The 15,151-nt window shown below is 41.6% G+C and overlaps 1 protein-coding gene across 1 annotated transcript; it reads right to left on the reverse strand.

The window, feature by feature from the left end:
* Positions 1 to 2,230: 2,230 nt before the first annotated feature.
* GTF2H5 (general transcription factor IIH subunit 5) lies at positions 2,231 to 15,110 on the reverse strand. Its single transcript, XM_032338613.1, has 3 exons — positions 14,980 to 15,110; positions 14,159 to 14,231; positions 2,231 to 2,624 (listed from the first exon to the last, which is right to left on the reverse strand). The coding sequence occupies exons 2-3, from the start codon at positions 14,191 to 14,193 to the stop codon at positions 2,444 to 2,446; spliced, it is 216 nt and encodes a 71-aa protein (XP_032194504.1). The 5' UTR covers positions 14,194 to 14,231; positions 14,980 to 15,110; the 3' UTR covers positions 2,231 to 2,443.
* Positions 15,111 to 15,151: the final 41 nt, after the last annotated feature.

Raw genomic sequence — 15,151 nt, forward strand, 5'->3', positions numbered from 1 at the left:
TGTCCTATTCTCTCAAAGTTGAACAAGTCAACTAAACAGCTGACGGTGGGCTTCCCAGGGTCACAGTGTCCTGTCTTTCTTAATGCAGTGTCCGGAGAGAAATATTTAACATTTGCTCCAATAGGATTCTTTAAAAAGTGAGAGCTGGGGTGCCTGGCTGGCAAAGTTGGTTATGTATCTCTACCTTTGGCTCAGGTCATGATCCTGGGGTTCTGAGATCGAGTCCTGCATTGGGCTCCATGCTCAGCAGGCCAGTCTGCTTCTCCCTCTCCCTCTGCCTCTCCCCATGCTTCTGCTCCCCCTTTCAAATAAATAAAATCAATCTTTGGAAAAAAAATTAAAAAATGAAAGCTGATGAAAGATTTTCCTTCACCTAAGACTCTTTGCATTCACTGTTCAATATAGTTTTTTTCCATACCTTTTGAACTGGGATTCTAAGAAAATTTTTGTAAGGTTTCATGTTAATATAAAAGGTATTAGCTGACAAATATCTGAGTTTTATTTGAAATTGATTTTGATATGCCTGAAATACAAGATTCAGTACCATTTCAGTACAGCTGGAAATTCTAAAGAAATATATATTCTACTCAACACATTTTAGTACCAAATGTACCAATGCCACAAAATTGTTTGCATTGTTATATGAGAATCAAACTTCTGTAGCTTGATTTATATTGATGGGAATCATGATAAATGGAGAACTGTATTACAAGCCCCCCGGAGGATGCCTGAAACCACAGGAAGTACTGAGCCCCGTGTAGACTAAGATGTATGTGCATCTTTATGACAAAGTTTAATTTATAAATGGCACACAGTAAGAGATGAAGAATAATTAATAATAAAATAGAATAACCTGTAATGAAGGTTATGTGCATATGGTCTAGCTATCTTACTGTGCTGTACTCACTGTCTTTCCTCTTGGGGCTCCTCATGTGAGATGACAAAATGCCCAAAGGATGAGAAGTGAGGTGAACATGTAGGCATCGTAACAGCACTAGGTTACTACCCTCTGACAATAGTGAGAAGGACAATCATCTGCTTCTGGACCTTGGTTGCCAGTGGAAAGGGAAATCGTGGATAAGCAAGGACCTACTGTACCAAATGGTGGCAGTGTCCAGCTTGTGTGACTGAAAATGGTATACAGGTGCTTTGAATAAGCACACCACAGGAGGTAAGAAAACTGAGTTACAACATCACGAAAGTCCTCTTCTCTCTTGGAAAATTCTCATCACATGAACCCATCCTGGTTAACACCATCTTCAGGAAGGGCAGCAAAGCTCCTATCAGTGTTATTTCTGCCTCCAAGCAATCATAAAACCATATACAGTACATCTGAACCTCATCATCCCACTTCCCACAAGACTCACTTTGTTTCTATCTGCTCTTACTTGCCTTTCTCTAAAACTGTAGTTGATACACCATCTTCTGTTAGTTATAGGTGTATAACATAGTGAATTGACATTATGTACATTATAAAATGCTCACCACGGTATGTGTAGTTAACTGTCACATATAACATTATTACGGTATGACTGACTACATGCCTTATGCTGTCCTCTTTCTACAGTCCTTATTTCTTTTTAAAAAGAGTTTAAATGGATTCTCATATGGAATAAGGCACAAAAAAAGCAATTTTTTTTTAAACAAAAGAACATTTCCCCTGATGGGAAAGGAAAATGTGACTGAAGAAGTTTAAACACAGAGAAGATAAAGCTTGTAATGCAACAATCCCCCTTCCCATTTGGTTATTTCTAATCTTCTACTTGTGGGGTTTGAACTCATGACCCTGAGATCAAGCCCTGAGCTGAGATTAAGAGTTGGACCCTTAACCAACTGAACCACTTAGGTGCCCCAAACTCTCTGTACTTTAAAAACACTGTATTTTTAGGGAAATGCAAACTGTAGCTTACGTCAGTGTAACATGGTGCTCTTCCCCGTCTTCACCAGTACAGCTGGCCAGGATGCAGATACTAAATGCACAGACATAACTATTACCAAAGTCCTACCTTGGCAGATTTATCTAGGTAACCAAGTTTCTAATTAGAATAGAACAAACCATACCCACACCACAAAATCCCACATTAACAGGAACAAGCAAAACCCCTAGGTTCAACTGGTAAAGGCATATTCCATTATATTCTTACTGTAGTAAATTGGTATTAAAAGGGTAGGAAAACCATGTACATTTTAACGTAGGATAATAAAAGCCAAATTACAGACAACTGGTGAATTTTTTTCTTTTTTTTTTTAAATTCTAGGGTACATGAACAGGGGGAAAAAAACAAACAAGAAAATCAGGGACTTTTTTCTGAACAAATGACATCATAGTTTTTCCCATGATATGCGCCCAAGCCACGAAGTCTCATCTGTCCCACAGGACATTGAATGGTGACAGTCTCCCATTTGTTACTTGTAATTCCTGTGTGGTCAATATTGAGTATCTTCACTTCTGGGTAAGAGAAAAAGCATTTTGGTCCATTAATTCACCTACTCGCTCCTGGAGGACGTTAACCAACTCTGCGATAACAAAGACATGAGTGTCATCAATGTCTTGAATGATGAACTTCTTCCCTAAGGCATTTGATTCGTCCAAGTACAGCAGGAACTGCTTCATGGCAGGGTCACTGCAGAGAGAAACACATGATAACAACACACTGTGCTGTCAAATTACACCTGAGCAATTAGAATTGGGCATGCAGGATTTTTAGGGCAACTGTAAAAGTTCTAAATTGTTACTCAACTCCGTACTTCCTGTCTCAAGCATTAGACCTTTAGAGAAAGAGGCCAATGATGAGATTTTAAAAGATTAATTTGTCACTGACAAGTGAAAAAGTAATGTTCAGAGCTTTGCAGTTATTAGGGCCTAGAATCACAGCTCCCTTAACTGATTCAAAAAATGAATTTCCTTACTTGCCTATGACCATTATATCTAAGAAGTCAACAGACTTTCACTATCTTGCCAGGGAATAATTAATTGACAAAACCAGTTAAACAGTCACTGTGATAAAGCAGGGTGAATAGCAAAAGTCAATCTCAGCTTTATCACTTGTGACCTTAACATGTACTTAAACTCTAACGCCACAAAATAAGCCTACATAACAGACTGTTAGAGAAATTAAAGGAAAATAATGCCAGGGATAGTGTTTGGCTTGCAGCAGGTTCTCAAGTTCTTTTTCTTCATTAAAATTCTGAACTTTTAAAGTTTAAACTATCACTCAGAATCTTTAAAGGAAATTCTACCAAAATCTTCTTGAGAATACTGAGCTCAAAGAAGAGACATAATTTAATTATATTTATTTGTGATTTTTAGTTTGGAATGAGTAGAGAAAGTCCCATGGAAAAGAGGGATACAATTTCTAGGATTTACATGGGGTGTCTGGGTGAGTCAATTGGTTAAGTGTCCAACACCTGATTTCAGCTCAGTTCATTAGCTCAGGGTCCTGGGATCAAGTCCCTTGTTGGGCTCTGTGCTCAGTGGGGAGTCTGCTTTCGGATCTCTCTCTCTCTCTGCCCCTCCCCTCGCTCTCCCCTGCCTCTGTCTCAAATAAATAAATCTAAAAAGAAAAGAAAAGAAAACCCTATTTCTAGAATGTACCCAAACATATCTGTCAAAAAAAACCCGAGTCACAACAAAGACAGTCTCTAGACCTAATATAATGTACAAACGATGTAGTTAGCAACAGATGAAAACAAAAATGTCAAGTTGCATATAGTTTTTTTAAATCTTAGAGAACATGTAACTTTACAAAATCTTATTGTTTCTTAAGGAATGACATCAGTTACAAAGATGACAATTCAAAAGAGGTCATTGTAATTTCCTGAAAACATTAAAAACAAGTTTAACGTCTTTTAAGTACAAATTAGGCATAAGTAAAGCTAACAAAGGTAAAGGATTTCAAGCACTACATGAGTATGGTTCATGGTATATATATATATATATATATATTTTTTTTTTTTTTTATTTGACAGAGAGAGATTACAAGTAGGCAGAGAGGCAGGCAGAGAGAGAGGAAGGGAAGCAGGCTCCCTGCTGAGCAGAGAGCCCGATGTGGGACTCGATCCCAGGACCCTGAGATCATGACCTGAGCCGAAGGCAGCGGCTTAACCCACTGAGCCACCCAGGCGCCCCTGGTTCATGGTATATTAACTATTAATAAAATCAAGTCTTCCTGAAAAGATGATTTTTTAAATTATTTTCAGTAACTTAACCATTACAGTGATTTTATTAACAACTGACTACACCATAAAATGATGTGAATAAATAAGTCTGCACACATCAGAATTGACACAATTTTATTTTTTTTTTAAGATTTTATTTGTTTATTTGACAGACAGATCACAAGTAGACAGAGAGGCAGGCAGAGAGAGAGAGAGGGAAGCAGCCTCCCTGCCATGCAGAAAGCCCGATGTGGGACCTGATCCCAGGACCCTGAGATCATGACCTGAGTTGAAGGCAGCAGCTTAACCCACTGAGCCACCCAGGCACCCAGAATTGACACAATTTTAAATTTAGTTTCTAGTATGCCTGTCATAGGTAGGTTCAGAACACCTAGGTTATGCTTGTCCACTTAGGTTTGGCAAAATCCAGTCATATTTTATTGTTGCAGAATTAGAATGACCACTCTAATGTGCAGAATTGATTGGTTCAGAAGTAAATTTGCTCCTTTAAGCTTTATTCGTGCATTCAATAAATATTTACTGAGCACCTGGATGTGCTAGGCAATATCACGGTCCTGGGTATTCGGCAGTGAACAATAGAATTCGCAATCCTCTCTGCTACGGAGCTTACATTTTACCGGTAGGACTATGATAAACACACACACACACGTGCGTGCGAGCAGCAGGGAAGTCGGATGAGAAATGGCAGTGATGAAAATGAAAGGGTCCTGTAAGTTCAAACGGGGGAGGCAGGGAAGGCCTTTCCAAGCAGCGGTATCTGAACAAACAGGAGGAGGGAGTAAGCAAGGTGTGTGGTGACTCAGGCGAGAACATCCTAGGCAGAGTGAACAGTAAGGCTATGGAGGCAGGAGAGGGGTGACCAAAGGGGACAGAAGTGGGAGGTGAGGTCAGAAAGTTAGCTGTAGCCAGGCCAGATCCCAAAGGGCCTTGGAGGTGATTTTATCAAGTGTGGCTTTTACTGAGTGACATGATTTAACTTACAGACTGACTTCAATTTTAGATGTAAGGATCATGCTGCCTGCGGGGATAAGAAAAGCCTGGAGGGTAGCGGAGGCAAGGGCGGAAACAGGGAGACTGATTAGAAAGTGACTGTAGTGGGGCGCCTGGGTGGCTCAGTGGGTTAAACCTCTGCCTTCGGCTCAGGTCACGATCTCAGGGTCCTGGGACTGAGCCCCACATCGGGCTTCCTGCTCAGTGGGGAGCCTGCTTCCCCGCCCCCCTTCTCTGCCTGCTTGTGATCTCTGTCTTCAAATAAATAAATTAACCTTAAAAAAAAAAGAAAGAAAGAAAGAAAGAAAGTGCTTGTAGTGACCCAGGCAAGAGATGACCATGGTTTGGACCTACGTGGTAAAAGTGAGATGATGAGTAAGTACTTGGATTCTAGACATATGTTGAATGTAAAGGCAACATAATATGCTGAGACTAGACCCCAGCTTTGAAGGAGAGGAATTAGGAGACTCCCAACATTTTTGGTCAGAGCAAATGAAAAAGTGGAGTTGCCTTTTACGGAGACGAGGAGGAAGTAGGAGGAACAGGTTTGCTGGGAAGATCTGGGTTTTAGGCATGTTACATGCGAGATGCCTCCTGGCACCCAAGAGAAGAAACCGAGTAGGAAGGTGGATATACAATTCTGGATTTCAGCAGCCAAGTCCAGACTGAAGAGAAAAAGTCAGTCATCAAGCCCTGACGAGGGAGTGAACATAGCTACAGAGAAAAGACCAGGGACCAAGCCCCAGACTCCCTGATATAAAAGGTTAGGAAGAAATGGACAATCAGCAAAGTAGACTATAAAGCAGTGACAGAGGTAGGAAGGAAACCCTGAGTCCTGGAAGATAAGTGAACAAAGGACCTTCCGGAAGAGGAAGTGGTCCACTGTGTCAGGGGCTGGGAACAGGCACAGTAAGGTAAGGACTGAGACCTAAGTGCCGGGGGACTCACATTCGCGCTTTGAATCAGCATGTTGGTGTTTTCAAAATTTTTGCCATTTGCATACTATCCTTGCTCATTTAGCACCTCTTGTAACACCTGAGTTATACATTACTTACTATTTTTCTTTAAATTGCCTTTAAATCAACTTTTAAACTTGACCTCGCCTGGCATGAATCACCAGTCATCCCAATGCGTTTTCTTCCTCAAATAAATCAAACTGGTCATATAAAAACAATTTCTGTGTCCTCCCCCTTTCCCCCCCTTTTAAAGATTTTATTTATTTATTTGACAGAGAGATCACAAGTAGGCAGAGAGGCAGGCAGGGGGGGGTGGTGGTGGTGAAGCAGGCTCCCCGCTGAGCAGAGAGCCCGATGTGGGGCTCGATCCCAGGACCCTGAGATCATGACCTGGGCTGAAGGCAGCGGCCTCACCCACTGAGCCACCCAGGCGCCCCTCTCCTCCTCCCTTCTGTGTTCTACTGCGAACCATCTTGAACCCCAGCGCCATTCCCCATACCTGGGGAAACCTGCTCACTGACAAAGGAGATACTTAGAAAGTGACTGGCTGGTGAGACACTGAAGTAGCTTCTTCCCTTCTTCATACCCTCAGTTCAACTTTTTGAAAGGAAACAGCAATTTGTGACTGAATTCTCAAGCATGTACCTGAAATATAATTTATAATGATTCAAAATGACAAAATTTAAGGGACTTTTATCATGAAACATTGAGGGAACTGGAGTATCTTGCCTGAATACAGGGCTATTTACTCTACTTCTTCATGAAGAGTAAATGGGAGAACCTGCTGGTAAGAAAGAAAAACAAAACCAAGTGCTCACAGACATACTTGGTTGAAGTCCTGGGTTCAGGGTTAGTGAGCAAGGGAAAAATGTCTTGGTCCTGGAGATGTGAAAGTAGGAATCAATCGACTCCTTCCTACATAACCTGAATAAAACTCCTATAATACATGATTCGAAAAACTATTACACCACAATGGCTCTACTAGGATGATGTAGTTTGCTGTCAAACAGATCACAGACTTCACCGGTCACCTGCACAAAATTGTCAGCACGCTCCGTCCCGTCAGAATGATGATCTCAGCTCTATCAACGGTAAACTACCCTTCCTGAAAGTAATTAGCTAACAAGAATAGTTACTTAAAAATCTTAGAAGTATTTCTCCAAATTCTGTATGCCCTGAGAAAAGAATATTTTAGAAAATTGTTATCAAACAATGAAATAAAATGGCTTTGTTTGCTTAAGTTTATTTCCTTCTTACGAGCATTCTCCAAAGTGTTTCTGGAATAAGCCTATTGTCCAGCTTGAGATATAGGTACCTTTACTAGGACCCAACATACTGTAGATGGCTCACAGGGGACATTGAGCTAACCAAAGTAATAGTCTCAAGTTCCCAATATGACATACACTAGGTTTACTGTCAGAAGGATATGACACTAAAGACAGCACTGGACTCAGCCTAACTCCAAGCCCCAGCTCAGTCAACCAATATGCATGATATATAAAAATCACTAAACCTCTCCATGTCTTAGCGTCCTAGACAGTAAGATGGAGACAGTGCCACTTATACTGGAGGGATGCTGGATTGGAGAATACATCTAAAAACACTTTGCTCATAGCAGATACTCAAATGAAGAGCAATTAAAATGCCTAGAGTTTTTGGGTGTGTAGGAGGATACAGGCAGAAAGGTTCAAATTACCTACTTCTATCCTTATTAAAGGATTTGCTGTTACAAAAAAATTTTTTTTACTAGTCTATGTGTATGATATTCTAAGAAAATGCATGCACTTTTTTTTTTTTTTTGAAAATTTGCACAATAAAGGGGCGCCTGGGTGGCTTAGTTAGTTAAGTGTCTGCCTTATTATGATCCCAGGCTCTTGGGATCAAGCCCTTAGACAGGCTCCTTGCTCAGCAGGGAGCCTGCTTTTCCCTCTCCCTGCCACTCCCCCTGCTTATGCTGTCAAATAACGAAATAGAAAATCTCAAAAAATAAAAGTAAGAACTTAACACAATATTATGCTTAAGTTTTGTGTTAGACAGTCTATGTCAGGCTTACTAGCTTGGGCTCTGAAGCAGAACACTGTGGTTTACAATCCCATCTTAGCAGCTGTATAAGCCTGAGCAATTAATTTCTCTGTGCCTCAATTTCTGCATCTGTAAAATGGGATACAAATACCTATATCTGGGCACCCAGGAGGCTCAGTCAGTTTGCTAAAAGTCTGCCTTTAGCTCAGGTCATGGTCTCTGGGTCTCGGATCAAGCCCAGTATCTGGTGCCCTGCTCAGCAGGGAGTCTGCTTCTCCCTCTGCCCACCCCTCCATCCATGTGCTTGCTTGCATGTGTGCTGTCTCTCAAATGAATAAAATCTTAAAAAAAAAAAAAATCTGCATCTCATAGGGTTGTTGTGCGAACTAAATGAGTATTACCAAGGACTTAGGACAGTATCTGGTAAACGCTCAGGGTCATTTTATGAAGGCATTCCTTCATAAAATTATCATCTTTATTTATCATTGTATTACACCATGTCATTATCCCTTATCACTTAAAATGTTTTCAAATAATTTAATAGCTACATTACTTAATTACAAAAATGTCACAATTCTTTTTTTTTTTTTTTTAAAGATTTTATTTATTTGTCAGAGAGAGTGAGCACAGGCAGACAGAGTGGCAGGCAGAGGCAGAGGGAGAAGCAGGCTCCCTGCTGAGCAAGGAGCCTGATGTGGGACTCGATCCCAGGACGCTGGGATCATGACCTGAGCTGAAGGCAGCCGCCCAACCGAGCCACCCAGGCGTCCCTACAATTCTTAATTTAATAACTCAACATTTCAACACTTCCATTCAACACCTGGTGCTTGTCACTCCAAGTCGCACTCCCTACGCCCCGTCATGTTTGATCTCTAGCATTAAGAGTCTATGTCTCGATTTGGCTCACACTTCCCCCTATGTTTTGTTTCTTGTATTCCACATGAGTGAAATCACATGGTTTTTGTCTTTCTCCAACCAACTTATTTTGCTTAGCATTATATCCTCAACTTTATTAGTACACTCAATTACGTATATATTTTTAAAGATTTATTTGAGAAAGAAAGCATTGTGTATACCAGTGCACTCAGAGACTCTCAAGCAGACTCCCAAATAAGCAGGGAACCCTGATGGAGCAGGGCTCGATCTCTCAACCCTGAAATCACAACCTGAGCTGAAACTAAGAGTCAGACATGTAACCGACTGAGCCACCCCTCAATCTCCTACATTTTTTCCTGCAGTTCTGATCACTTCCTTAGGGTCACCTCTTTAGGATAAACTTCTAGAAATGGAATTATTGTGTTAAATCATATAAAAGCTCAGAAAAACCTATTACAAATTGCTTTCTAGATCAGCCATTTAAGACTGCACCTCTGGGGCACCTGGGTGGCTCAGCGGGTTAAGCCTCTGGCTGGGTTGTGATCTCAGGGTCCTGGGATGGAGCCCCATTTGGGCTCCCTGCTCAGTGGGGAGCCTGTTTCCCATCTCTCTGCCTACCTGTGATCTGTCAAATAAATAAAATCAATCTTAAAAAAAAAAAAAAAAAAAAGACTGCACCTCCATCATCCATACTGGTAGCTTGGGCAGAGCCTGCTTTTTAAAAACTAAGACTGGAAGACAACAGTCACTTCATTTAGAGCTATTTTGATGTAACTTGCCAAAAAGGGGGTCTGGCATACAAACCTTTTCGGTACTGAAACTTGAATCCAAGCTATCAGAACCTGTTCTTATCTCCACTATTATCACTGTGGTAACAGAGTTCTAATGGAACATTAGTAACCCGAATTTACGCTGAGATTACATTCCTTGACTTAATTCTGTTGACAAAATTCATTCAATACACAAAATATTTACTAAATACCTGCTCTTCATACTAGACACTGTTCTGGGTGGCCAGGGAACTTCCGTGGGTACAGCCCTTCTAGGCAGCAGAGGCTCACAAGAGAGAGGTAAACGACGTGAAAGAACAGAACAAAATGGTAGATGCTTTTGCCTTATTCTTATTTGCTTCTCATAAACGATACAGGATTACAAGCCAAAGCTATAAGGGTAAGACTGGACTAATAATATCTATTTCTCCAAATCCTTTGCTCTCATGTTGTAAACCGGCTGGAATTTGCACCTCTGCAACAAATCCTCCCTGCTGGAGCACTTGCCACACCACGAAGGTAACTGTCACCCGGGAGGTCTGTCCAGCACCCGCTGCCGCGACACTGCCGTGCTCGGAAGATTTGGGAAAATGCTTGGTGTGAGGCTGGCAGCTGACATGGTGGATCCCAACAAAGAGGAAGGTTTCACCAATCTCATTTTGATATAAAAACTCAAATTTATAGGGATGCCTGGGTGGCTCAGTTGGTTAAGCAGCTGCCTTTGGCTCAGGTCATGATCCCAGTGTCCTGGGACCGAGTCCCGCATCGGGCTCCTTGCTCGGCAGGGAGCCTGCTTCTCCCTCTGCCTCTGTCTGCCTGTGCTCGCTCTCTCTCTGATAAATAAATACAATCTTTAAAAAAAAAAACAAACTCAAATTTATAAACAAAAGAGTTTCAATTTAGCCTTAGATTTGGGTTTTCGATAAGCCTTGTGAGGAAAGCGTCTTCTTGGAACCCAGCACCTTGACTTTTCCAGCTCACTGACAGGCCTAAATGGCCGCTATCATAATCTGATTTAACTGTTTCATTACTAGAGACTTCAAATCTGTTAAAAGGAACTGACATGGAATTTAAATATGGCAATAAGTTAAGCCATCCTAAGACAGGTGTCAAAGTCAGACTCCCTTCCTGAAGGAGGCCACACACGCCTGAAAAGAATCTTGCTGGCCGCTGGAACAGAATATGTGAGCAGTACTATCTGTACCGTGACAGATGACCTTGTACGGTGATGTGGCTAGAATCTGGAAGGAAAATAAGTGGAATGATAGAATAGTTTTAGGAGACTCTTGAGTAGTTTGCCTATGAACTTCAGACCTATCAAATTCTGTACTCCAGTACACCTAGAGGCTCCATATAATCTATGGGGATTATGAGGTAATAAACATAATGATACTATGTTATTAAGCATCTTCTCCGGGCACCTGGGTGGCTCAGGGGGTTAAGAGTCTTCTCTTTGGCATCAAATACAGACATGAGGGGAACTGAAGGACTCTTCCAGTTACCATCCCAACACGTGCATCTGATTGTGGAGTACCCACCAGCCCTGACCATGCACTTTATGGATCTGTCATTTCTCAGGCCTGAGGTCTTTTTAGAAGATTTAACCTTTGGGAAGACAGTTACCTTTTCAAAAAATTGTGCAAGCTACACTTCAGAATTCACCTTGAAGGAAAAAATTAAAGTTCTGCCAAGGGCACTGACTATCTGCAAAATAAAATTTTAGTGACCCTGGTGCAAAACAGTTCTCCATAGGAAAACTGATGCTCAACCTTAAGCCAAGTAAGTGCTTCCCAAACTTTTAATGCTTCTTAACAAGTTCCTTCGCATGTACAATTTTGATTGAGGAGATTTAGGGTGAGGTCTCAGATTTTGCATTTCTAACAAGTTTCAGATGATGCTGTTGCGGCTAGCCTGGGGTTACACAGAACAGCAAAGTGACAGAGGGCCATTAGAGTCCAGGCAGAATTCAGAGGTTTGATTACATGACAGCAAACCAGGCAGACAGCTCAGCCCATCAGGAAAGAAAACTTAACACCTCAGCTCCTCTTACAAATCTGTACTCTGTCCTCAAGGCTACCCTGAAGGCCTACCACTGCGATTTTAATGAGTCTCCTAGAGTTCTGCTCTTTAAAATGCAGTCCAGTCATCGTAATTTTTCAAATTAAAATACAGATTTAACACAATCCCTATCATTATTCCCGAAAGTATTATTTTCGAAACAGACTAAATTATTCTAAGGTTACTCTTGAAGAGGCAATAATGACAAAAGAATGGATGTGGGACAGGACTAAGGAAAGCAGCAAGGAGAATGAAACAATGTGATAAAAAAGAGATACCTATGATTAGACAAAAGAATAAATGCAGTGAAATAATTGTTCAGCTAAAAAAAAAAAGCGTGAATTCAGATCTTTACCTAATATGGCTGTCCTCCTAACAGAGTCTAGATAAATAAAACTTAACACATCAACAAAAAATAAAATACAAAAATCTTACAAGAGAGATTTATTAAATCCAGAGGTGAAGCTCAAACTGTGATATGACAAAGTTATAAGAAAAAGAAAATATGAAAATTAGCGTAAAAGTCTTTTCCAAAAGAAAATAGCACATTGTTTTTAGATCTTATGGGATCTAGACTTGCTTTTCCAAGTGAACACCTCTCTAAGTACTTTTTTTTTTTTTTTAAGATTTTATTCATTCATTTGAGAGAGAGAGCACAGGGAAGAGGTGCAGAGGGAGGGGGAGAAGCAGACTCCCCGCTGAGCAGGGAGCCCAATGTGGGGGTCTATACAAGGACCCTGAGATCATGACCTGAGCCGAAGGCAGGAGCTTAACCAACTGATCCACCCAGGCACCCCCTAAGCAGTTTATTCTTATCAACACGTGTTCTGGTCTCTCACATTAAAACCAAATAACAAGAACCAGAGTCCCTTACCATATCCTTCTTCAGCCATCTACCCGCTTCTCCATTCCTTTGCTCATTACTAAAACAAAACTTCTCCAAAGAGACTTCACTTTTCCACTTCCTCACCTTCCTTTCCCTTCCCAAAGTACTCCAATCTGACCTCTATCTCACCTCTCCATGAAAACTCTCATTAAGGGGAGGGGCGCCTGGGTGGCTCAGTGGGTTAAGCCTCTCCCTCCGCCTTCGGCTCAGGTCATGATCTCAGGGTCCTGGGATCGAGCCCTGCATCAGGCTTTCTGCTCAGCAGGGAGCCTGCTCTCTCTCTCTCTCTGCCTTCTTGTGATCTCTGTCAAATAGATAAATAAATCTTTAAAAAAAAAAAAAAATAGAAGAAGAAAAAAAGAAAGAAGTCGCTGACTTCCAGTGTGTCATCTTAGTCCATCTCTCATCACCAGGGACTCACTTTTATAAAAGATTCCCTCTTAGCTTCCCTCCTACATCAATGGTTCTTTCCTTCTTATCTTTGTTGTGTCTATCCAAACACTAAATCTGCACGACTCAGTGCTGAGCACTTGAAATGTGGCCAGCCTGTGAGATGGGCTATGAAAGTAAACTCCACACTAGATTTTGAAGCCGTGGTATGGAAAAAGACTTAGCAAAATTTTGAAATCTTAGTATGAATTCTGAAGATTTAGAACATGTGGAAATATTCTGAACACAAGATTAAATAAAACATATTGATTTCACCTGCTTCAATTTACTCTTAATGTGGCTAATAAAAAAGTTAAGACTACACATGAATATAATGTGATTCACATTATATTTCTATAAGACAACGCTGTTATACAAGCCAGAAGTATCCTATGGTTTGGGTTTGCTCCTTCCCCAGCCCTGCTATCACGAACAAGTGAAGACTGAGCAAGAACTGGTCCAGTAGTTCAGGTTTTTCGGACTGCGTGGTAACAAAGCCCAGTGTAGCTTGCTTTGAGAAATTCAATGCTGCCCATTAAGGTTTCTAGCTTCTCCTAGGAAATGTGCGCCTGGTTTAAGAAATCTTCAATTGGCTCTTGATTTTCTTACTCTTTTCAGGACTACAGCTTGTGATGGTGAGACATAGGCAGACCTTAAAATTCTAGTCAATCTCCCTAATGGTTGGAGGACAATAACGAGCACTGTTCCTCTAAAGAGCATTGATCTAAAAAATACACTGCCCTTTACCAAAACGGGTTGGAAATATGTCAACTACATCAATTGGACTAAGACACTGAAATCTGGCACCAGGAAGAAAAGCTGCAACGAAATATGTCCCACTTGTTATGTAAGAAAAATGAAGTTTAGAATGCTGAAAGACTTGATTCATTTATATCTTAAAACAAAACGAAAACATGGGTTTTAGAGGAGGTACACGTACATCAAGATTCAATATAGAGATTTAAATTTCATTAAGTATCAAAAGTACTAACCATTCTATTAGCACTCCTTTCAAGACGTTGACCATCTTTTCCCAGGCAGAAGGTGCAGATGACCTTTAAAATGCTAATAAGAGAGGTAAGGTGACAATAAATTTTTAAAAATCAACTTCAATATACTTCAGATATTTGCCTCTTGAAATGAGACAAAATATTAAATGTCACGTTAAATATTTAAGTATGAAAAACAGAGGGCTAACATTAAGAAAACAAAGACATTCTGATTTCTAAAATTTAAAATGAGTCTATTGGACTATTAATGCAGAAATCTTACTTGCAAACGCTACACAAGTCAGTCCTAATGAAAGCAAGCAACCGAACTCTATGCCCGCGTACCCAATTCAACTTTAGAACGTGAGTCACGAGATTTCTTTTCCCGCCCAGAATAACGATAAAAGATAATATTCTGGGAGGCAGAAATCACAGAATGGGAGCTGTGAAAGGGATGGTGAGGTCGACCCTCTCATTAGGGCGAAGAAACTGAGCTATAGCTCGGGGGGGTGGGGTGGTGGAGAGAGCGGAGCGGTCTCCCTATAACCACACTAGCTCAGGTTTCCCAATGATCTGCCCAAGCAGGAACATATCCCACGCAGCGGACGCCAGCCTAACGCTTAAACTCGCGCACCTGGGCGCGAGCCATTACCTCCCGTAACAAAATCCGCGGTTCAACACTGCGGGACAGCCTCCAAGCCTCTTCAGGAAGGGCCCCGAGAGGTGCGGGACACCGCCCCGTACCCCCGCACCTGGAGGACAGGCTTCTAGGTCTTTTCTTCCCCCTCCCCTCTTTCCTCGGGAGCCCTCGGTTTGCCACGCACCTCACTTTCCCCTCTCGCTGGGCGAGCCGACACCAAGACCCTCCGAACCGCAGAACCAGCAGCGCTTCGGCCCTCGCCAACGGTGGCTGCGCCGGCTACGTCATCGGTCAGCGACGCTCTTGTGGGTGGGGCGCGCCGACGGGAGGCGGAGCGCGAACTGGGCCGAGGGGCG

Source organism: Mustela erminea, chromosome 4, assembly GCF_009829155.1.
Source record: "Mustela erminea isolate mMusErm1 chromosome 4, mMusErm1.Pri, whole genome shotgun sequence".
Taxonomy (NCBI): domain Eukaryota; kingdom Metazoa; phylum Chordata; class Mammalia; order Carnivora; family Mustelidae; genus Mustela; species Mustela erminea.